The following is a 23,701-nucleotide window of genomic DNA, read 5'->3' on the forward strand; positions in this document are numbered from 1 at the left end:
GATAAGGGGTTGGCCATTTAAGACTGAGATGATGAGGAATTTCTTCACTCAGAGGGCTGTGAATCTTTGGAATTCTCTATCCCAGAGGGCTGTGGATGCTGAGTCACTGAGTATATTCAAGGCTGAGATAGATAGATTTTTAGACTCTAGGGGAATCAAGGGATATGGGTATCAGACAGGAAAGTGGAGTTAAGGTTGAAGATCAGCCATGATCTGATTGAATAGTGGAGCAGGCTCGAGGGGCCATATGGCCCACTCCTGCTCCTATTTCTTATGTAATAGAATTCTGTGTTTTCCTTTGCACAGATCTTACACAGTCTGCTGGATTTCGTACTTTCCCCTACATTGGGTGTGGCAGCTGTTAAAGGATCTCAGAGCACTGATAAATTGGTCAGTTACAATCACAAAATGCCAGCTGACAGCCAAGTTGGTGATACATTAGCCACTAAATGGTGGACTTATATTTAACAGATTATTTACAGAAGTGTGATTTAAACCCAATACTTGATAGGGTACAGTGAGTCAGTCTACTATTTAAAAAAGACAGCTGCTTTCTTTTTATAATTCACCACACTTCCCAAGAATTTCAAAAGGACAGTCAGCAGGTGTGTTTCCAATTCTTCGGTCAATGTGTGTCAAAAGTGCACTGCAGCGCCATTGTTTCACCCCTGGAACCACCCCTTCCCCACATTTCAAACCTGGACCGGGGGCATCATTGTGGGATGTCATTACTGGTGCTACTTTGAGCTCTCCATCTGTTCTGTGTAGCTCTTCACAAAAATTTGAAGGGTTATTATTATTTGAAATCAACTACAATTAGCATAACTGCACACAAATGCTTGGCACAGTGATGTCATCCTACAAGGGAAGTACTGCGGGCAAGAGAAGACACCGTTCATCTCTTACGCTATAGGCGTACAGCACAAAACGCAAATGCTTGCGTTTCCATCCATCTGTTGCACTCCATAATGTAAAAAGAAAGCCTGGGTTCCAGGAACTGGCGGCATTGTAGATCCAGGAAAAGATGTGGCTGTGGTCGTGCGGTAGCAAAAAGGGAGCCTATTCTCCTTGTGAGGCTTCATATTAAAAGTGGAACTGGGACACCTGCTCCTCAGCTACCATTTAGGAACATAGGAACAGGAGCAGGCCATTCAGCCCCTCATGCCTTCTCCGCCATTTGATAAGATCATGACTGATCTGTGATCTAACTCCATATACCTGCCTTTGGCCCATATCCCTTAATACCTTTGGTTGCCAAAACGCTATCTATCTCAGATTTAAATTTAGCAATTGAGCTAGTATCAATTGCTGTTTGCAGAAGAGAGTTCCAAACTTCTACCACCCTTTGTGTGTAGAAATGTTTTCTAATCTCACTCCTGGCTCTAATTTTTAGACTGTGCCCCCAACTCCTAGAATCCCCAACCAGTGGAAATAGTTTCTCTCTATCCACCCTATCTGTTCCCCTTAATATCTTATAAACTTTCTGAGAGTAAAATCCAGACAGTGATGCTTGTTGCTCGCTTTCCTGAATCCTGGTGGGCCCCCACCTACCTCCGACTCTTCACCCGACCTCCAGCGACCTTCAATCTCCAAGTCCCGGTCCCCCGATCTTCTTCCAGTCTCCCGATCTCCTCCCCGGCCCATGATCCCTCCCTCCCTCCCTGCCTCCCTCCGATCCCCGGCTGTAGTCTACTGCAGCAGGCCCTCCTGCCCGACAACCAGCCAGCCTGTGAATCAGGCTGGCTGCCGGGCGCGAAACCCAGAAGTAAAATTTATTAGCACGATTGCAACCCACCCACTTACCTATCGGGCTTCGCACCCAAAAATCTCCCCCCACCCCCACTCCCTTCCTGGCTTGAAGTGAAAATTCTGCCCAATGATTGGAAATGTTCTGGATGAATTTAGATATTTGAATTTTACCTTGTACTGAATACAAAGATCGAATAGGTAATATCTGCACACTCTGCGCACTCTCAGACACGCACTATCTCGAATGACCAGTTCCTCATGCACGCCCTCCTGGACACACACTCTGACAGGCACGCTCTCATATGCACACCCCCTCTTGCGCCCATAATCTCACATAGCACTCCTCTCACATGCACACTATCTCACATGCACACTCCCCAATGCATGCATACTTTCTTCGTCACACTCACCCTTATGTGTCCAGCCTCATATTACATTCCTCCCACATGCACTCTGTTACACAAACCATCACGCGTGTAACCACACACACCCAAATAAATACACACATATATTATTTATCATGTTTAGTGTAACTCTTTTCCCCAGATATGGGTGAAGTAATAGGAATTAAGGTTTTGTTTTCGCAATAACCCTAATGCAGTTTTCCAGGTAACTCTCTCTGCATACAATACAACATGGTATATAGAAACATTGAGAGATCTAGTCTTTGAGCCCTTTAATGGGGTGATCTATGCTGGGCTTCTCTCTTTGATTATGGGAGCTCAGTGGGACATCATCAGGACCACTGGCTGTGTGATGTAGGCTATGTCTGCCTCAAGTTAACTGAACTCATCCTATTATTTGAGGTCAGCTCATTACAATAATTTGATGTCCTTCCAGCGCATGATGGGTGGCAAGGTAGGCACAGGGAATTTTTCTTTGATACATTAGGGCTTCTCTACAGCATTGCTATTCCAAATGGGTGCTGTGCAGCTGGAGCACTGTTCAGGTACTTCAGTCACGTTATGGGGTGAACCCCTAATTTAAATATTTTTTGCAGCAGTAATGAGCCTTTTGCACAACGTTCTTCTTCTGGGGGTTGGCAGCAATTAGCATGTAAGGCACATCCAGCGCAGAGTAGGCCTCTGGGCTCTGTGCCCAATAATACAGCCTCCTCTGGTCACATTATTGTCCCCCTCTGTCTCATGTTAACCTTGATCTCTGTTTAGACTTGCATTGAGCTGTTATATTGCAATGTTAATGATCCTTTGTCTCTCAGTCGACATTTTATGAGGTTAGAGATATCTTCTATAGCAATGACCTTTGTATAGGTTGCCAACCCTACAGGGTTGCCCTGGAGTCTCCAGGAATTACTGGGAGCAACCCAGGAGAAAAATCATAAGGGCATTAAAAAACATTTCTTTCAACTCTTTTGTTTGTTAGTTATAAAAATTTTGATGATGGGTAAGAAAAGCCTGTTTGACTCACAGTCAAGAACCATCCATTCGGGTAATGAAGAGTCTGTTCACTTTCCAATTGACATGGGAAGGCATTGCACCGTGAGAACGGACATGTTGGGCAACCAATGGGGGAGCATGGGGGCGGGAGTTGGAGGGAGGAGGTCATGTGATGCAACCTCCAGGAATACATCCTGCCAGAGTTAGCAACCCTACCTCTACAGCAATAACCAATCAGATGTTGAACCAGAACAGTGGCATCAATATCTGATCGACTCACGTTATCAGAATGTAATCTTCTCAAAGGTAACCACGGACAAAGATGCAGCCCATACCACCTACTGGGATAGACCATAAGAGTTACACATGCAGATAAATAAGACATTCAACCTCAATTAGAGAGACATTAAAATAGAAACAGAGGAGACAATAGGGCTTTCCCCTTTTCCAAGATGTGTCATCCCGTAGGCCCAGACAGCCTGAATCCCCTTAAAAACTCATTCCAAAACACTGGGGCACTCTTGGACATAAAGCATCACCTAGTAAAGCAATAGTGGAAAATTGAGCCTGGAGGATTACATACCCAATGTGGAGCCTGCCCAATTTTCCATCCATTCATTTAAATGGATGGAAAATCGAATAGGCTCTGTTATGGGCGTGCAGTCCTCCCTGCCTGTTTTTGCTCTTTGTGGTCTGTCCAAGTAATGCTTTACACTGAAGTACTAAAGAGGAAATTCTGTCCTATTGTGTTCTCTACCTGTTTCTTAGAACAAATACCGTGGGAAATTCCCCCAATTTACATTTTCATTTCTATTTCGCTCCACCTTATCCATATTTATATAAAATTTTGAGAGCATCTGTTACACATCAAAGCATCAAAAGTAAGGAAAAGGGGAAAAGGCAGTCATTTTGTGTCGGTTTATTCTGACCTGGAACTGGAAATTTACAAGTCTCAATCTGCAAACTTTCCCCACATACATTGCTTGACATGAGGCTTACAGGAATTAGACTTTGTGGTCTTAAAGGCACGGGCCAGCTTAAACACAGCTCCATCTTAGCGGCAGGATAATACATTGTACATTACAAGGTATAACACTGCTGTCGTTATGAAAAAGCAAATCATCCAATTTGTATTGAACAATGCCTCAGGAGATCTGATGCTTTAAGTAATATTTGTATGTTATGTTTCAACAGATGTGCTATGTCCCAATCTGAGATTGGAGGGCAGTCAGTACAAACTACCAAGTAAGGCTTCAGCTAACATCCCAGGTAAGTGAGTCTCATTGCAGGACATGTGATAGTAGCATCATATGTATGTCGGGGTGCATGGCAGTTAGTCTATTTTTTTGTGACATGCACAAAAGCCAATCATCATCCTTGTGAGTCTTCAAACCGTCTTCCTTGTGAGTCTTCAAATCTAGAAATCTAGACAGGTAGAATGTCCTCATGCTGTAGGATAAACATATCATTTACCTAAGTCCAGAGAGTTTAGACACAGGTTGGCAAAGCCAAAGCTTAAGGATCCACATGAGTATACAGCAGTACTAGAGCACAGTTAAGCTTCAGTACCTCTGCACACACATGGAGGTACCTGTTTTATGTCCAACTAAGGCCCACCTTTCCATTGGCACATTGACTTCCGGGTCGATTGAAAGAGGTGAAAAAAACCCCAGGCCTCTTAAAGACATTAATGAAATCAGTACTTTAAACAGAAAACATTAGTCCCTCCCACATCCTGACACATTAGGGTTTCTGTACAATATTTGCAGGGGCCACATCTCTGTGCCATTGGTGAAGGTGACGTCATGAAGCAGCGGGGTGGGTGGTGGGGTAGAGGTTGGGAGTGGGAGGTGTGCTGCTGCGGCGCCAAACTTAAAAGGCCCAGTTCTCCGGGGCTATTAGGAACAGTGCACACCACGGGCAGGCTGGAACTGTTCTGCAGGCCGTATGTTTGACACCCCTGCTTTAAATGATGAAAAAGATCATAAAACACATGTATATATTTTTTTAAATCTTCATATCATCAGATTACATTTCATGTGCATTCAAACAGGTTTTGACCTGATGGAGCTATTTCGTGTGAGAAGCATTATCGAAATGAAAGATGGAGGATTTGTTCGCCTTGGAAGAATGCCCATTGTTCAGATGACAAAGTAAGTCACTGCATTCTGTGCGCTCCAGTCGACTCTGTTCCACTTTGCTCCACTCCAGTGCACACCACTCCACTTCATTATCGATAGCTTTTTCTATCACTTTGTTGTTCTCCACCTTACTGAACATCATTATACCCCACTGCTCACCACTCTACACAAACCAGGGTTGTATTCCCTGGAATTCAGAAGATTAAGGGATGATTCATCAAAGTTTTCAAGATATTAAGGGGAACTGATGGGGTGGATGGAGAGAAACTATTTCCACTGGTTAGGGAGTCTAGGACTAGGGGACATAGCCTAAAAATTAGAGTCAGGACTTCCAGGAGTGAAGTTAGGAAACGCTTCTACACGCAAAGGGTGGGAGAAGTTCGGAACTCTATTCCGCAAATGACAGTTGATGCTAGATCAATTGTTAATTTTAAATCTGAAATTGATAGATTTTTGTTAACCAAAGGTATTAAGGGATATGGGGCTAAGGCAGGTATATGGAATTAGGTCACAGATCAGCCATGATCTCATTGAATAGCGGAACAGGCGCGAGGGGCTAAATGGCTTACCCTTGTTCCTATGTTGTACTACATTGCATACAAACAACTGCCTTCCACTCCATTCCATTGGACTCTAGTGGATACATTCTACTGGAAACTGCCGTGCTATAAACAGACATCACTGAACACTATTGTGCTCTGTTGGACACCATTGCACTGCACTGCTCTGCATTCCAACACCACAAAGTGCTGAGGTATCAGTGTGCAACCATAATATGCCACTCCTTTGGTATCTGATGCAAGCCATGTGTTATGAACTGAATGGAGGCCAGCCACCTCCTCTCAGGGAGGAAGAGGAAATCAGAAGACAAATCTGACATACTTTCCAGCATCTGGTCTCAGAGTGGCAAACATGGATACCCAACAACAAGTTGCCTGCCCACCCTCTTGGTAGGTGATAGTATATTCAAAAAGGAAAAGTTAGAGGAGTCTGGGTCACATTGTGAGCTGGTCACTGGCCTTTCACCTCTGTAACCTGTATTCAAATTCATCCAGACTCACTGGGTGAAAGTCTGCTCTGTCTGTTGGCTGTAGGAGACCTATATTAGTTTGGGCACCTCTGAACCCAGCTCGAGGAATCCCCCAATATGAAACTGTCCCCAGTTTGGCAACAATTGGCACGAAATAGACAATTTAACATGGAGAGGCCACAGGCTGGGTAGTTTGGGAAATGGAAACATGCCATACTGATGTGGTGGCATCCAATTTAGATTCTGAGGCATATTGTTGGCAGAGTAAATGGAGCTTTATTTGCTTCTTAGATTTAACTATTTCACATGGAGGGTGATGAATATGTGGATCGGATTATCTAGGAAGACAGCAGAGGGTGATAGTGCAATCAGATTCAAGAGTGAGATGAAAATTATTTTGGTGAAAGAAGCAAATGAGGGGTATAAGAGATAGAGCATCTACGACAGCAAAGGTATCCAGGTTTTCCGTCTTCATGGGCTCTGTAGGTTCATACCATGGAGTCTCATTGGCCACATACAAAGTTCAAATCCATGTTAATTCTCATTAACTGACATATATATATCAATTCGCTGATATTACAGATCTCAGTGTCTTGATTTCGAGGCCGCAATGTTAAGAATGGCCCTTTCCAAGCCTCCAATTCAAACAAAACAAACCAACAAATAAGAAATATTAACACAAGAAGTATGAGTTGCCTGGACTTCAAGGGCTGGATTGTCAGGGCTCAGGTTTTGCATATGGCCCACAGGCTGCAGTGTGCTTTCCTTTAAACTTGGGACCAGCCAAATGGACTGCAATTTATTTTTTCCCAAGGCTGTACATCTCTATGCTTTACCTGGAGTACTTGGTGTCCAAAATGAAAAGCGTTCCATTCCTTAGCACTATTATCTCTCAGCATGATGAACACAAACTTCCCAAAAGAAAGTTCATTATAATTTACTAAGGATGGGGGAACCAAAGCAGATGTGTTTAATGCACTGCGTGTGCAGGTTCGTTGCCTACATGTTTAATGAGGCAGTGTGTGAACATTTACTAGCTGTGTTTCACCTGTCACTGCAGATACTATCAGTCTACAGTGTCTGATGACATGAAGCGCAGTGAGGATTGTACTTCTAATTTGCTAGTTTAGCAATGAAGGACTTGAAGGCTTTGTTACGTCTTTTAGCACAAATGAACCACATTAAGGTTGACCCTTTGAGGTCAACACGTAGTGGATGTAAAGGAAACAATTTAAAATCCCACACTCATTTTGTTTTGAAAAACCATTGAAAACGTTCGCGTTTGACACATTTATTTTTCTACAAGTAAACTTCCATTTTTTTTGTTTCTCAGTGCCAGGTCAAATGTCAAATGAACTGACTACCACCTCTTCTTCATTTGACCCATGTTATCTGTGCTGACAGAAATAGAAGACATGCATACAGAATTAACAAGCCTCAAGCAAAATTTGAGATTGGAAGCTTCTCTTCGCACAGCGCAGTAGAAATATTAAATAGATTCCTAACTAAACAGATAATATTATATTGATTAACTCATTTTAAAATGAGCTGGATGAATATTTCGTTAGGAATGAGATGATCAAAATAGGTAGAGATGAAAATTTCCTTTCAAACATTATGAGGCTCCAAACCTACTGAGAATGTCATCTGTGGAATGCAAGCGGTCAAGGGTGGATAACATTGATTGTAATGTTAGATGGGTGTCTTTTGCTTCACTGCCTTTGATGGTCAAGGAGAAATATCACAGAGCTTTATCTACCTATTCAACTTCATTAGAGTCCATGGACACGATTTTAACCTAATCCACCCATCGGGAAACTGACGAGATCGGGTGCAACGCTGTTTTTACACCCCATCCGATTTTACTCTCCATTGAAGTCAACCAATCCCGTCAGTTTCTCATCAGGCAGGTTAGATTAAAATTACCCCCCATGATTGTGCAAATTGTACACAAAAAAAATGATACTCGTCAGATATTTCTTTGACTTTTATTAACGTAATTTTAGCGCTGACCTGGAGACCTACCAGTGGGTTTTCTTTCCCTGTTAGGCCACTTCAGTGACATCAGTTACAGGGAGTGTGCTCGAGCTGCTCCTTTATAAATAGTGAGTTGGGGAGGGGGGGTGGCTTCAAACTGGCCCAAGCCAAGGAAATTCCTGCTGCAGGGTCGCTCAGAACAGAAGGTTTCTGAGCCAGCCCTCAAACCGGTCTCAAGTCACACACCCTTGGCTGTGAAACCATCCCAGGATACAATAGGGTGGTTCCCTGCAATTAATGTTGTCAAGGGTAGTCTAGTAGGGAGGGAGGCCCTCCTCGAATGGCTCGACTAAAATTTAGCATTCGGAAAAGAAACTTCAAAGAAATATCTGGTAAGAGATCAACTTTTTTTCTAAAGAAAGAGGAATATTTTGGGGAAAAAAATTACTTTCTCTATGCTTTCCTTCTTCATTTAGCATCACCTCTTTGTAAACAACCTCCTCTGCATATTATTTTAAAGTCGCCATCAAAAAGTTAATAATGTTGGCATCATTTGTTGCTTCTGGGTTTCTGTTGGGTGTTTGAACATTTTTTGTTTAAACAGTGAGTGCTTCTCAATTAGCAAACCCAACTCCACAATGGATATAAATCATCCATCCATAGCTAAAGGATATCAGAGTTAACAACCGTAATCTCTGCCGATGTTAATTCAAGTCCCTCACACCAAAACATTTTCCGAAAGAGGCATTGAGGTTGACCTCCATCTTTATAACCAATTCTGATGGCTGTAATAAGTCACATATTAGTTGCATTTTATGTCCAAGGAGGGGGTGCCACAAGTGGAAAGCAGAATGGTAGAGCTAAACTGAAGGAAAAATATCTTAGCATGGGAAAACTCTTCTATAGACAAGAGTTTTAAACTGAAAGGGCTTGAATTCTGAGGCAAATGAATGCAGATATTCCTCACCTCATTCCGAGAACAGGTGTTGAAAACACACAGCCTCGTAAGTAGGCCTTGTGTCATTTCTGACTGTTGCCCTTGTCAGCCTGACAGCTATAGCTCTTTGCCCATGTCATTTCTGTCTTAAGTTAGCCTCTTGAACAGCTGGCTGTCACTTTATAGAGTCTCACCTCTCCTCGCACCAAGGTTGTTATTGGCTGTGGTGGCTCCCTGTGGCCCATGGGTCAGACAGTGTCATCCTGAAATAAAACTGAATCATTCATCTCCATCTGGCAAGGCCACTACCTCACAGATCAAAATAGCAGTTCATTGAATTACAGGTAATTATAACTGTCCACGCACTCTGCTGCACATTAGACTATCAGACGCTCATGGGCTTAATTGAGGGTTCATATGTGTGAAAATGTAAGCGATGGTAAGAACATGTCTGAGGCACAGTGAAGTGTTCCACTCACCCAGCTGCCAGCCCTGTCAGGGTTTCGCCAGTTATCTTTGGCTGACAGATTTATGCATGTCCCCATCCTAACTCACAATACCTTCATGGCAGTGAGAATGATAAACATTCTGGGACAAACATCTGTTCCAAATTCATGGATGTTTTCTATAGCCTCTCACCTCACTCAAATCAAAAGATGAACTGAGCAAAGGCCTCATTGTGATTTTTTTAATATTCATTCTTGAGATGTGGGTTGCTGGCAAGGCCGACATTTATTGCCCATCCCTAGTTGCCCCGATTTTGATATATCTGAGTGACTTGTTAAGTCATAGCTGACAGCAGTTAAAAGTCAACCATGTTGGTGTGGGACTGAAGTCACATAAAGGCCAGACCAAGTAAGGACTGCGGTTTCCTTCCCTAAAGTACATTACTGATACCAGCTTTTTATAATATCTAAATTCAAATTTTCAAACTGCTATTGTGGGATTTGAACTTATACGGCATGATTTTAGCACCCGTGGTCGGGTGCGTTCCTGGCGGGGGGGCTCCGAAAATCGGGGATTCCCAGGGCGGGTCGGGAGCCCGGCTCCAACCCACCCACTTCCGGGTTTCCCACAGACGTGCTGACATGCGCGCGCAACCCCCGCATGTGGGACTCCCGCCGGCAATTAATACCACGGGGTGCCACTTAAAGTATTTATCGTGGTATTTCAGGTCATTTACAGATCTGATTAACGAGATATTTTAGGAGGGTTGGGATTTTACAAAACAACTGGGACTGTTCCCCGTACTGGGGGAAACACTCCCAGTTCAAATGGACGTGTTGCAGCCATCAGCCCGTGGCAGCTGCAAAGGTCCATTTGACAGTTGTGGGGAGTGGGGAGACCCTCACTCATTGCAGGAGGCCACTCTGTCACTTTGGACAAAGTTTAGCCTCCACCACCCTCCTCCTAACAACAAAATTCACCAACTTGCACACTTACCTCGGTGTCCAGACACATTTACCTACCTTGCGGACCCACTCAGATGTACATCTTCCGGATGGGGGTCGCCGTAGCTGCAGTCATGATCTCCTCGGAGGGTGAACAGCATCACCAGCCTCGCCAGCCAAGCCGTCCACCTCTGACACGTGGAGCTCGACAACACAGTGCTGTGACACATCCACCTGAACAGCAGGAGGGAGGGCAACCACAGAGAGAGATGCGTCACAGAGGGCACTACCCTCGCCACAGGCTCCACAGACCGAGGCTCAGCTTCCTGGACCTCTCTGAGCAGCAGTGCACACGGAGGCTCAGAGTCACTCGACATGTAGTCGTGGACATCTTTTTTTTTATTCGTTCACGGGATGTGGGCGTCGCTGGCAAGGCCGGCATTTATTGCCCATCCCTAATTGCCCTCGAGAAGGTGGTGGTGAGCCGCCTTCTTGAACCGCTGCAGTCCGTGTGGTGACGGTTCTCCCACTGTGCTGTTAGGAAGGGAGTTCCAGGATTTTGACCCAGCGACAATGAAGGAACGGCGATATATTTCCAAGTCGGGATGGTGTGTGACTTGGAGGGGAACGTGCAGGTGGTGTTGTTCCCATGCGCCTGCTGCCCTTGTCCTTCTAGGTGGTAGAGGTCGCGGGTTTGGGAGGTGCTGTCGAAGAAGCCTTGGCGAGTTGCTGCAGTGCATCCTGTGGATGGTGCACACTGCAGCCACAGTGCGCCGGTGGTGAAGGGAGTGAATGTTTAGGGTGGTGGATGGGGTGCCAATCAAGCGGGCTGCTTTATCTTGGATGGTGTCGAGCTTCTTGAGTGTTGTTGGAGCTGCACTCATCCAGGCAAGTGGAGAGTATTCCATCACACTCCTGACTTGTGCCTTGTAGATGGTGGAAAGGCTTTGGGGAGTCAGGAGGTGAGTCACTCGCCGCAGAATACCCAGCCTCTGACCTGCTCTTGTAGCCACAGTATTTATATGGCTGGTCCAGTTAAGTTTCTGGTCAATGGTGACCCCCAGGATGTTGATGGTGGGGGATTCGGTGATGGTAATGCCGTTGAATGTCAAGGGGAGGTGGTTAAACTCTCTCTTGTTGGAGATGGTCATTGCCTGGCACTTATCTGGCGCGAATGTTACTTGCCACTTATCAGCCCAAGCCTGGATGTTGTCCAGGTCTTGCTGCATGCAGGCTCGGACTGCTTCATTATCTGAGGGGTTGCGAATGGAACTGAACACTGTGCAGTCATCAGCGAACATCCCCATTTCTGACCTTGTGATGGAGGGAAGGTCATTGATGAAGCAGCTGAAGATGGTTGGGCCCAGGACACTGCCCTGAGGAACTCCTGCAGCAATGCCTTGGGGCTGAGATGATTGGCCTCCAACAACCACTACCATCTTCCTTTGTGCTTGGTATGACTCCAGCCACTGGAGAGTTTTCCCCCTGATTCCCATTGACTTCAATTTTACTAGGGCTCCTTGGTGCCACACTCGGTCAAATGCTGCCTTGATGTCAAGAGCAGTCACTCTCACCTCACCTCTGGAATTCAGCTCTTTTGTCCATGTTTGGACCAAGGCTGTAATGAGGTCTGGAGCCGAGTGGTCCTGGCGGAACCCAAACTGAGCATCGGTGAGCAGGTTATTGGTGAGTAAGTGCCGCTTGATAGCACTGTCGACGACACCTTCCATCACTTTGCTGATGATTGAGAGTAGACTGATGGGGCGGTAATTGGCCGGATTGGATTTGTCCTGCTTTTTGTGGACAGGACATACCTGGGCAATTTTCCACATTGTCGGGTGGATGCCAGTGTCGTAGCTGTACTGGAACAGCTTGGCTAGAGGCGCAGCTAGTTCTGGAGCACAAGTCTTCAGCACTACAGCTGGGATGTTTTCAGGGCCCATAGCCTTTGCTGTATCCAGTGCACTCAGCCGTTTCTTGATATCACGTGGAGTGAATCGAATTGGCCGAAGACTGGCTTCCGTGATGGTGGGGATATCGGGAGGAGGCTGAGATGGATTATCCACTCGGCACTTCTGGCTGAAGATGGTTGCAAACGCTTCAGCCTTGTCTTTTGCACTCACGTGCTGGACTCCGCCATCATTGAGAATGGGGATGTTTGCAGAGCCTCCTCCTCCCGTTAGTTGTTTAATTGTCCACCACCATTCACGACTGGATGTGGCAGGACTGCAGAGCTTTGATCTGATCCGTTGGTTGTGGAATCGCTTAGCTCTGTCTATAGCATGTTGCTTCCGCTGTTTAGCATGCATGTAGTCCTGAGTTGTAGCTTCACCAGGTTGGCGCCTCATTTTTAGGTACGCCTGGTGCTGCTCCTGGCATGCTCTTCCACACTCCTCATTGAACCAGGGTTGATCCCCTGGCTTGTTGGTAATGGTAGAGTGAGGAATATGCCGGGCCATGAGGTGACAGATTGTGCTCGAATACAATTCTGCTGCTGCTGATGGCCCACAGCGCCTCATGGATGCCCAGTTTTGGGCTGCTAGATCTGTTCTGAATCTATCCCATTTAGCACGGTAGTCGTGCCACACAACACGTTGGATGGTAAACTCAGTGCGAAGACGGGATTTCATCTCCACGAGGACTGTGCGGTGGTCACTCCTCCCAATACTGTCATGGACAGATGCATTTGCGACAGGTAGATTGGTGAGGACGAAGTCAAGTAAGTTTTTCCCTCGTGTTGGTTCGCTCACCACCTGCCGCAGGCCCAGTCTAGCAGCTATGTCCTTCAGGACTCGGCCAGCTCGGTCAGTAGTGGTGCTACCGAGACACTCTTGGTGATGGACATTGAAGTCCCCCATCCAGAGTACATTCTGTGCCCTTGCTACCCTCAGTGCTTCCTCCAAGTGGTGTTCAACATGGAGGAGGACTGATTCATCAGCTGAGGGAGGACGGTAGGTGGTTATCAGCAGGAGGTTTCCTTGCCCATGTTTGACCTGATGCCATGAGATTTCATGGGGTCCAGAGTCAATGTTGAGGACTCCAAGGGCCACTCCCTCCTGACTGTATATCACTGTACCGCCACCTCTGGTGGGTCTGTCCTGCCGGTGGGACAGGACATACCCAGGGATGGTGATGGAAGAGTCTGGGACGTTGGCTGAAAGATATGATTCTGTGAGTATGGCTATGTCAGGCTGTTGCTTGACTAGTCTGTGGGACAGCTCTCCCAATTTTGGCACAAGTCCCCAGATGTTCGTAAGGAGGACCTTGCAGGGTCGACTGAGCTTGGTGTTTTTTTGCCGTTGTCGTGTCCTGGTGGTCTGATGCCGGGTGGTCCTTCCGGTTTTATTCTTATTATGACTTTTCGTAGCGAGATTTTACAACTGAGTGGCTTGCTAGGCCATTTCAGAGGGCAATTAAGAATCAACCACATCGCTGTGGGTCTGGAGTCACATATAGGCCAGACCGGGTAAGGGCGGCAGGCTTCCTTCCCTAAAGGACATTAGTGAACCAGATGGGTTTTTACGACAATCCGGTAGTTTCATGGCCATCATTACTGATACTAGTATTTTAATTCCAGATTTTTTAATTTAATTAATTGAATTTAATTAATTAATTGAATTTAAATTCGCCAGCTGCCGTGGCGGGATTTGAACTCATGACTCTGGATTTTAGTCCAGGCCTCTGGATTACTAGCCCAGTAACATAACCACTATGCTACCGTAGCCTCCTTCATGCCAAGCTGCTCCCGGCTGGCCCGAGCACCATCTTCTTACCTGTCGCTGTCAACGTCACCACTGCCCTCAACAACTTCTCCTCCGCATCCTTCCAGGGTGCCACCAGGGACATCGCCAACGTCTCTCAGCCGCCTGCACAAAAGAGCCCTGCAAATACACCTACACCCACTCTGCAGTGACACAATGGGTGGCATCAGGTGTGGGTCTTCATTGTGATCCTCAGGAAAGGGCATTATTGCACAAACCAGACAAGATTTGCAAAGACGTGGCAGTAGTGGTGCCAATATAATATGTAATGTGAGTTGATCAGAAATTCAATATAAGTAAAAACCATGACAAACCCTCAAACACCCTTGTGCATCCCCTTCATGCTCACGACATGTTTGCCTTACGCTTCCTACTGCACATATGTGATGCATGCCCTGTGGCTGCAGCACAGGTGGTGGCAGGTTGAGTGAGGCTGACCGTGAAAGAGATGCATGAGAGGGTGAGTATGAGGTGGAGCCATCAGACTGTATGAGGATTGGGTTGAGTGGTAGTGGCGGGATGAGTACTGGCGAGGTGAGTAAGTGCAGGTAAGATGAGGATGATGTTTGAGTGGGTGTGAGGGGTGATGTGACAGAGTAGTGTTGGCAGTGCAGAAGGAGATGTGGGGTGGGGACGGTGATGTGGCAGACAGAGTGTAGGGGAATGAGTAAGTGTACTCACTTTGGCTGACCTACTTAGGTCATTGCAGCGCCTCCTGCACTGTATGCAGGTGGGTGATATGTTGGTGGTGCAGGTGACCTCCTCTGCCACCTCGAGCCAGGCCTTCTTGATGGCACAGGCAGGCCGCTTCCTCCCGCCCGCTGGGGGGAAGATCTCTGTCCTCACCCTCCTCCTCACCCCATCCAATAAGAGCTGGACTGAGGCATCATTAAACTGGGAGCAGCCGTCCCCCTGGGCTGCTCCATGCTGCACTTTTTCCTATTTCTTGCAGCATCAGTCAGTGGAGGACTGCCCCTTTAAATAGAGCTCCTCCAGCTGACAGACCTTACTGTGCATGCGCAGTGCGCCCGACGCGCAGCTCAGCAGTGGGGAACCTGGAACAAGAGGTAAGTGGATCCAATCAGCCTGCGATTGCGCGCGGGGCAGATTGCTTACACCGGGCGCGTTACCCACGCGCCCAATCGCCCCTCCCCCGCCGCGAACCCGCCGCCCTGGTAATATCGAGCCCATAGTCTCTGGATTATTAGTCCAGAACTCTTAGGATTACTAATCTAGTAACATAACCACTACACTACCATACCATTGTTTACAGAATCAACCTCCCTGAAGTCACTTGTCCCAAGAAATTCTATGCTGCTGTGCCCATTTTTCAAGCGCAAAGCGGGCGTCTAAGCATTCAATATGGCGGCCGGAGCGCACACCTTCGTTACACGCCGGAAGTGCTCTGCCCGCCATATTGGTAAAGGCAGAAAAAGAGGATTCAAGAGGATAGAAAAAGAGGCCCTGATGGCTCAGTGAGTAAATTCACCACACGTCGTGAAACTGAACCAGGAAGGCAAATTCTTTTTTGTATGGATGAAAGGAAAGCAGGAAGTCATTTAACTTCCTGCAACTGGGAAAAACATGGCAGAAGCATATCAAGAGGCAAAGGTTTCACTGCCTGTTTGGGAAATATTTGTTCCTTATTCATCAACCAATGTGTGAAACAGCCACAGTCAAAGTCTATTGTCAATAAATGGTAACTTTAAATTGTTACACAGAGGATGATTCATATCTAGGATTGTGTCATGGAGCAGTAGCACATTGTAGGGTATAGGAGATAACATAAGGAACTGGGCTATAGAAGCCATGAAGATCCCTGGATCAATCAGTGAGATCTCGACCTACCAATACTTGTACATCAATAATGACCACTTGGACCAGAGCTGATGGAACTTTATCGCAGCACCAGCAGTGCTTTAAGGAGAAGGGAGAAGTTAGGTGAAAAAAAGGTTACAAAGAGTGAGAGTGAACCACCAGCCACTCACCATCATTATCTGAAAATTGTTTTTTTCTCCTTTGTTAATTTTTCTCCTTCCCTTTCTCTCCTTGTTGGGGTACAGTTCCATGTGGGCCAGTTTCCCTCCATACCTTGCCCAGATGACCATTATTGATGGTTGAGCCTTGACAGTGTGTGTTGGTAAGATGCTTGATCACAGGAACCATCACAGCTTACCCCAATCCTGTCTCCTCCCAATGTCCTGCTCAATTTCAGCAGGGGGCAATGGACAGCAATCAGGAACAGGAAACACTGGGCAGTTTTCCTGCCCTAACCTAGGGGCACTAAGGCTACCTCGGTTCTTCAGGCTGTGCTCCTGTGTTACTATTCAGCTCTGAGTCATCTGATATGCAACTATTTAAAATAAACATTTACTTCCAGTGTGTTTTGGCTGTGTAGTCTACTTGTGTGAAGTCTAAAAATATGTGGTTTCTGTTGGCTATTTCAGAGGCCCTTACTACCACTCTGCCTGAATCAATTAACTCAGCATAACTGGGGATAGAACTTGAAATATTCTTGATCTGTATCGCTCTGCTGCTTAAACCTGCTGAATGTTCAAAGGCACTCCATTTTTTTTGGGTTTCAGAGCTGTGTTTCCTCAAGGCCTGCCTGATGAATATGCTTTTGTTGCGACATTCAAATTCCGAAAAACTTCAAGAAGAGAAGATTGGTACATCTGGCAAATTATCGACAAATACGGGATTCCACAGGTATATTGCCTGTATAACATGTTTGTTATTTAAAAAAATTCTCCTTATCTCCCCTCTGATACTTTTACCAATTATCTTAAATCTGTGTTGTCTGATTGCCGTCCCTCCTGCCAGTGGAAATAGTTTCTCCTTATTTACTCTATCAAAACCCTCATAATTTTGAACAGCTCTATTAAATCTCCCCTTAACCGTCACTGCTGTAAGGAGTACAATCCCGACTTTTCTCGTCTCTCCATGTAACTGAAGTTCCTCATCCCCGGTACCATTCTAGTAAATCTCCTCTACACCCTCTGAGGCCTTGACATCCTTCCTGAAGTGTGGTGCCCAGAACTGGACACAATACTCCAGCTGTGGCCTATCCCAGTGTCTTTTAAAGGTTTAGCATAACTTCCTTGCTTTTGAACTCTATGCCTCTATTTGTAAAGCCCAGGATCCCATATGCTTTTTTAACAGCCTTCTCAACATGTCCTGCCACCTTCAAACCTATATTTTTAAATTAAATTTAAGACAGGGAAGCACCTGGGAATTTTTTTAATGGATTTCAGCCAGCGATTCTCTAGGAAAAAGCTATTCTTTCTGTAGCTTCTCCAGTGCTCTGTGACCTAACCAATGTTTTCTACAGATTTGTCATTAATTCTTTTGTACTCTATGCCCCTATTGATAAATCCCAAAATGCCATTGGTCTTTTTTATGGCTTTATCTACCTGCATTCACACTTTCATGGAATTATGTATTTAAACCCTAGGTCTCTCTGTTCATCTATCCTTTTCAGTGTTACTAATGATTCCCTAACTAGAGGAAATAGTTTTTCCTGTTCACTCTTCAATCTTTTCTCCAATATCAGACGATTCATTCCCCCATCCCCAACATTGCATACCAAGCAACAAAAACAATAGATTTTCCATGATTGAATAGTTAGCCAACATTCGTGTCAAAGCTAAAAGATAAGGAATGGCAATGGGGGGGTGGCGGGGGCAGGGGTGGTGGTGTTGAAGGGCACTGTCAATGCCTGTGAAATTGTGCCCTGTGGAAGTCTTCAGGAGAGGAACATAGAAAAGGGCAGAGTAAAACGAGAAATAAAAATAAGAATTGTAGATTTGATCCTTCAACTCTGGTCAGTTCTGTGACCATCAGCTGTTTCCAGATTCAACCAGAAGGTTGTTGTGTTTGTCACTCTATCAGCTGGTGACTAGAAAATGGACTAAAATGATCATGCATCAAGGATCTAGAAGTACAGTAACGGACTCACATCTAGCAGGGCTGCTGGATCATATGTAAGATGGACTGCAGCGGTTCAAGAAAGCGGCTCACCACCACCTTCTCATGGGCAATTAGGGATGGGCAATAAATGCCGGCCTCGCCAGCGACACCCACATCCCATGAACGAATAAAAAAAAGATGTTGATATTGTGACAGATTGTTGGTGAAAGCAGTGGAGGCCAAGTCATTTAATGTATTCAAGAAGGAGATAGATATATTTCTTAATGCTAAAGGGATCAAGGGATATGGGGAAAAAGCGTGAACAGGGTACTGAGTTAAACGATTAGCCATGATCATTTTGAATGGCGGAGCACGCCCGAAGGGCCGAATGGCCTACTCTTGCTCCTCTTTTCTATGTTTCTATGTATGTTTCTATGTGATAGAATCACAGTGGCAATTTTAATCCCCCAGGACGGGCGGGAGAGGAGCGGAGAGTGGAGGTTAAATTCTTAAAAATCTGAAACCTGACCCCAACCCGCTGCGAACGGGCCTATTTGCAGTTTAACCGGGGCGGGTTGGGGGGCAAGCGAGTAACCTGTTCTCGAGAAGTGGGTCAGTCATTTTAATATATTAATGAGGCTGCGTGTCTCAGATTTTAGCAACCTTTTAGGTTTAACGGCTATGGGCCCGGTATCCCAGGGTTTGGGAAATCCAGCAGCTGAAGGGAGCTGAGAACGGCCAGAGTCAGCAGGTGAGTGCTTTTTATAGTACTGCTTGTGGATCAGGAGGAGAAGGAGTGCTCCCCCCGGCTCCTCAAGAAAACCAGCCGCAATCGGCCTCCCTCCCCTCGATCCGACAGCCCCCCCCCCCGCGATATCTCCCCCCCCCCAACGATCTCTTCCCCTACCCACGATCTCTCTCCCCCTCCCTCCCTTCCTCCCTCCTCTCCGCTTCGCTCCTCGGCTGCAGCCTTATGCCTCAGGCCTTCCCGCCCGACAGCCAGCCAGCCTCTCAATCTGGCTGGCTGGACTTCCGCATTCCCTGCATTTCCAGATTTCCTGGCCGCTCCCTCCCTGCCTCCCTGTAAATATCAGGGCCACAGTGTCAGTGGCTGATACCAGTTTAAGCAGCAAGGCCCCTTTAAGGGTGGAGTGCCCAGTGATGACTTCCTTTGCATTCTTCAGGTTTCCATTCGATTAGATGGTGAGAACAAAGCTGTGGAGTACAACGCAGTCGGACTGAGGAAGGATGCCGTGAGAACAGTTTTCACAAACCGAGAAGTCACCGGCTTATTTGACCGCAATTGGCACAAAATAGCACTGAGCATTCAGTCGGACAGTGTCTCCCTCTACATCGACTGCAAACTGATTGAAACGCTGCCAATGGAAGAACGGGAGAACATCAACATCCAAGGGAAGACAGTCATTGGCAAGCGCCTGTACGACAGTATCCCAATCGATGTGAGTAGTGCCTCATTTGTGCTCTTAGAAAAGAAAGAAGGAAAATAAAATTAATGCTCTGTTTATCCAAAAATGTATATTTTTTAAATGCTTTAAAGGTTCTCTGGCCTAGAAATTCGATTGCACAGTGCCTATTTTTCCATCTGGAAGTGGGCACTTAAGGGTCCAATATAGTGCGCGCGTGCACACACTCAGCCTGTGCTGGAAGTGCACCACACACCATATTGGATAGGGCGCCATATAGTCGAACAGGGCACATACCTGATGTAGGCGTTAGGTTCTTTAATTATGCAAATCGGTGTCATAATGCCTGTTTCAGGCTCCTTTGCCATCTTGGATCGCGACTAAATACAGCCTGCAACATGCCTGCTGCGGTCAGTTTTCTCGGGCGCACAGGAGCCAAACCAGTTGTCCTTACAGGCACAGCTGGAGACTGCCACTTAAAAGGTAAATGTGGAGCCTGGAAGAGCAGCAATACTGCTCCTGGCTCCACATTAAAATTGCAGGCTGCTGTTGGCTCGCGCTTGTCCCCCTCCCGATTTCCTCATCTCTCACAACTTGCTTGCTGCCCTCGGCCAACATCCCAGCCGACCGATCTCGCTTTTTCCTGCGGCTGTGACTGGCTCTTGTAGCTCGCTGGTAATAAATAAATGAGACCAGCAGACCAATTTCCAATTGTCCTGCTGCCAGCCTGGTTACGTACACGCAGCAACCACTGCACCCAGATCACGCCCAAATTTGATTGCGATCAAATTTCTAGGCCAATATATTCTCACCTGATTTCGCTAGCTTAGCTTAGTGGTAGCACTCTCACCTCTGAATCAGAAGGTCATGGGTCCAAGCTCCACTCCAGAAGGGTAAGTTTAATCCAGCAGGAAACAGGCAGCATCTGGCAATAAATGGGTAGGATCAGATCGGCCATCTGGTTTCCACACCGCCTGATTCTACTTTCCATTGAAGTCAACATGACCAAAAACAGATTGGCTGGTCAGTACCACTTCATAGTATCATAGTATCATAATAGGTACAGCTCAGGTGGAGGCCATTAGAGTTAGGATTAGGGTTAGGGTTCGGCCCATCATGCCTGTGCCAGCTCCTTGAAAGAGCAATCCAATTAGTCCCATTCCCCTGCTCTTTTCCCCACAGCCCTGTAAAATTTTCCCCTTTGAGTATTTATCTAATTTCCATTAGCTGTGGGACTTTATCATGCACAAATTGGCTGCTGGACAATAAGGAAATGGCAGATTTTCTAAATGAGTACTTCATGCCTGCTTTGACAGTGGAGGAAGGGGACAAAATATCAGCAGCACAAAGCAACCTAAAAATAAGTCAAGGGGAGGAACATAATGATTTTAATATATGTACAAAAAATGGAAACGGAGAAAATAATGTGACTTAACATAAACAAATTTCCAGATCTGATAGTCTCCACCCCAGAGTATTAAAAGAAATAGGTGAGGAAATTGTACATGCATTAGTCATAATTTTCCAAAGCTGTCTAGATTCAGGAATTATTCCTTTGGATTGGAAACTTGCAAATGATTAGATCAATTTTAAAACAGTATATTGAGCCCCTGCCAATGTGATCTTTGGAATGTGACATTTGACCCTCCATTGAGATGAAAATCTGCAGAGATAAATCAGCTCTTTATCCCCACCCCCTCCCCCACCACCCCACCAGTAGGATTTCCATAGCTGTTGAGCGCGGTAAAAGATAGTGCCTTGTAACATCCTTATAACCTCCCAAAGCACTGCACAACCAATGAATTATGTTTTATAGGCAAAGATGGCAGCTAACTTGCACACAGCATGGTCTTAGAAGTAACAAATGAGATGGGTGATCAGTTAATCTGTTTCTGGTGGTTTGGGTTGAGGGAGGAATGTTGTCTAAGACACCAGAAGAATTCCCTGCTCTTCCAGTAGTGCCATGGCATCTATCAGAACCACTTCAATGGGTATATGGAGTTTAACAGTGCATCCAAAAGACTGAACTTCCATGGAGGGTTGGAATGAAGTGTAACCTTAGATGATATGATCAGTTTCTAGAGTGGAGTTTGAACCCATCACCTTCTGACGCAGAGACAAAAGTGCTACTAAATAAACTGATCTGACACTTATGGAGAGGGACCGTGGAATAGAATGGTTTCTGTACTGCTGACTCTATGGAAATGTCACCTATGGAAGCAACCAGCCAGGTCTGAGGGATGGAAGAGTGAGGATAGATGTGTATTCTGGAGTTTTCACTACAACACATTTTTCAAATCAGGAAGAAAGTTTACTAGGTCTTCACAGCCTTAGCAAATCTGTTAAGTTTACTTCGGGTTTCTGCCAGCTGCACAAGACTCTCACATCTGGAACCGGTGGCATAAGTATGGTATTAACACTGGTATAAGCACAGCTGTAAAGATAAATAAGATCCCAGGTTTGATCCCTGGCTTGAAATGAATTAGCTGATTTCAGAGTTCCAGTAAAGATAGTTAACACCAGTTTGGCTGGGTTGGGAGGGGGGAGGGGGACCAGCCAGGATTTGCCCTTATCCTCTCCCCTTCCCCTGGAACGTGCCCAAGTGCTAATGACAGAGGTAAAAGTCATTTTCTAATGATAATAATGAGAAAGTACCCATTTTTCTGAGTAATTAGTGAGCCATGAAGTAACTTGCTGGAAAAGTGGCTTTTGAAATGTGCATTTTCTGAGAATCAATTTCATTAATGGATCAATGATTCAGAGGAAAATAGACATTCTCTTGTTAGCGGGTAAAGAAAAAGTTCACTCTCCTTTGATGAGTGTTGGATTGAGCTGAGTTGTAAGGCCCCTATCCTTCTGCGGTGGTACAGCAAGTACTGGAAAGCTGCCGTAAAACCTGAAGGGAGCAAAGGATAGAAAAGAAAATGGGTTCAAAATAAATTTACAATATTCATTCGTCATTTTCTAAAAAATGCTTTGTTGCTCCTTTTTTTCCAGTTTGACCTTCAGCGGATCGTCATTTACTGTGATGCCAAGGACGCGGAGCTGGAGAGCTGCTGTGATCTTCCCAGCAACCCGGTCAGTAAGAGGTGAAATGTGCAAGGAAGAAACAAATAGTCCTAAAAGCTTTACAGCTGATTTACATGGCTCTGTACACATTCAGCAAGTACCCTTTTAGTAAAATCATTAGCTACATTGACCCACCTTTAGCATCTGTGCCTTCGGTCACCTAGGCCTAGATCACAGAGACTGGAATTCCTTCCCGAAATCTCTCCACTCCTCCACCTCCCTCTGCTCCTTTAAGACCCTTTTTAAAACCCATCTCTTGGACCAAGCTTTTGGTCACCCCTCCAAATATCATCTTTTTTGTTTTGGTGTCCATTTTTGTCTGATTAACCCTGTGTGACGTGCCTCTCTACATTAAAGGCATTATATAAATCCAAGTTGTTGTTGAACAAATATTATGATATTTGATATAATCACAATTCACATTCAATCCCAACTTTCTCTATTTGTGTTCAGAGCATAATGCAGTTTGAATAGACAAATGTCCCCTAGGATCTAAGACTACACCATGAATGGGCATAACATAGTTTTATTACTCTGTTGTTGAGATATTTTGCTCTGGGGGTCGTATACGTGATCCATCATGCGCTCATGCTCTTCCAAAAAGGTGGAAAACGCCACACAGTCAGATGATATGATTCAGGCCAAATCTAGTATTCAAATTTATTTACAGAGAAGATGCATGGTGCAAAATTGAGATAGATGCTAAGATAGGAGAGTTAGGGGACTTTGGGAATTACCTTCTATGGATGATGTTACCGTTTCTCATCGTTAACTTTTCTTGTGCTCTTGTGGTGTGACAAGTAGCTAAGTGGGAAAGAGAGAGGAGAGATTAAAAGTAATATAATTAGACATACAAAGCAAGAAGGTTCTAGGTTCAATTCTTGATATCTACCAAGTTAGCTGATCTCAGACAGAA

At 45.5% G+C, this 23,701-nt stretch overlaps 1 protein-coding gene across 3 annotated transcripts in view; it reads left to right on the forward strand.

The window, feature by feature from the left end:
- Nucleotides 1-23,701, forward strand: part of col22a1 (collagen, type XXII, alpha 1) — a 344,398-nt gene that overhangs the window by 104,072 nt on the left and 216,625 nt on the right. For all 3 annotated transcript variants that reach the window (XR_010960277.1, XM_067978562.1, XM_067978572.1), the window contains exons 4-8: nucleotides 4,341-4,415; nucleotides 5,200-5,299; nucleotides 16,969-17,092; nucleotides 19,477-19,752; nucleotides 22,714-22,794. Coding sequence is in view for 2 of the 3 variants with exons in the window: in XM_067978562.1 (XP_067834663.1) it covers nucleotides 4,341-4,415; nucleotides 5,200-5,299; nucleotides 16,969-17,092; nucleotides 19,477-19,752; nucleotides 22,714-22,794 (656 nt within the window). In the remaining variant the exon portion in view is untranslated. The remainder of the gene's footprint in view (nucleotides 1-4,340; nucleotides 4,416-5,199; nucleotides 5,300-16,968; nucleotides 17,093-19,476; nucleotides 19,753-22,713; nucleotides 22,795-23,701) is intronic.

The sequence above is a fragment of the Heptranchias perlo genome, chromosome 3, assembly GCF_035084215.1.
Source record: "Heptranchias perlo isolate sHepPer1 chromosome 3, sHepPer1.hap1, whole genome shotgun sequence".
Taxonomy (NCBI): Eukaryota; Metazoa; Chordata; class Chondrichthyes; order Hexanchiformes; family Hexanchidae; genus Heptranchias; species Heptranchias perlo.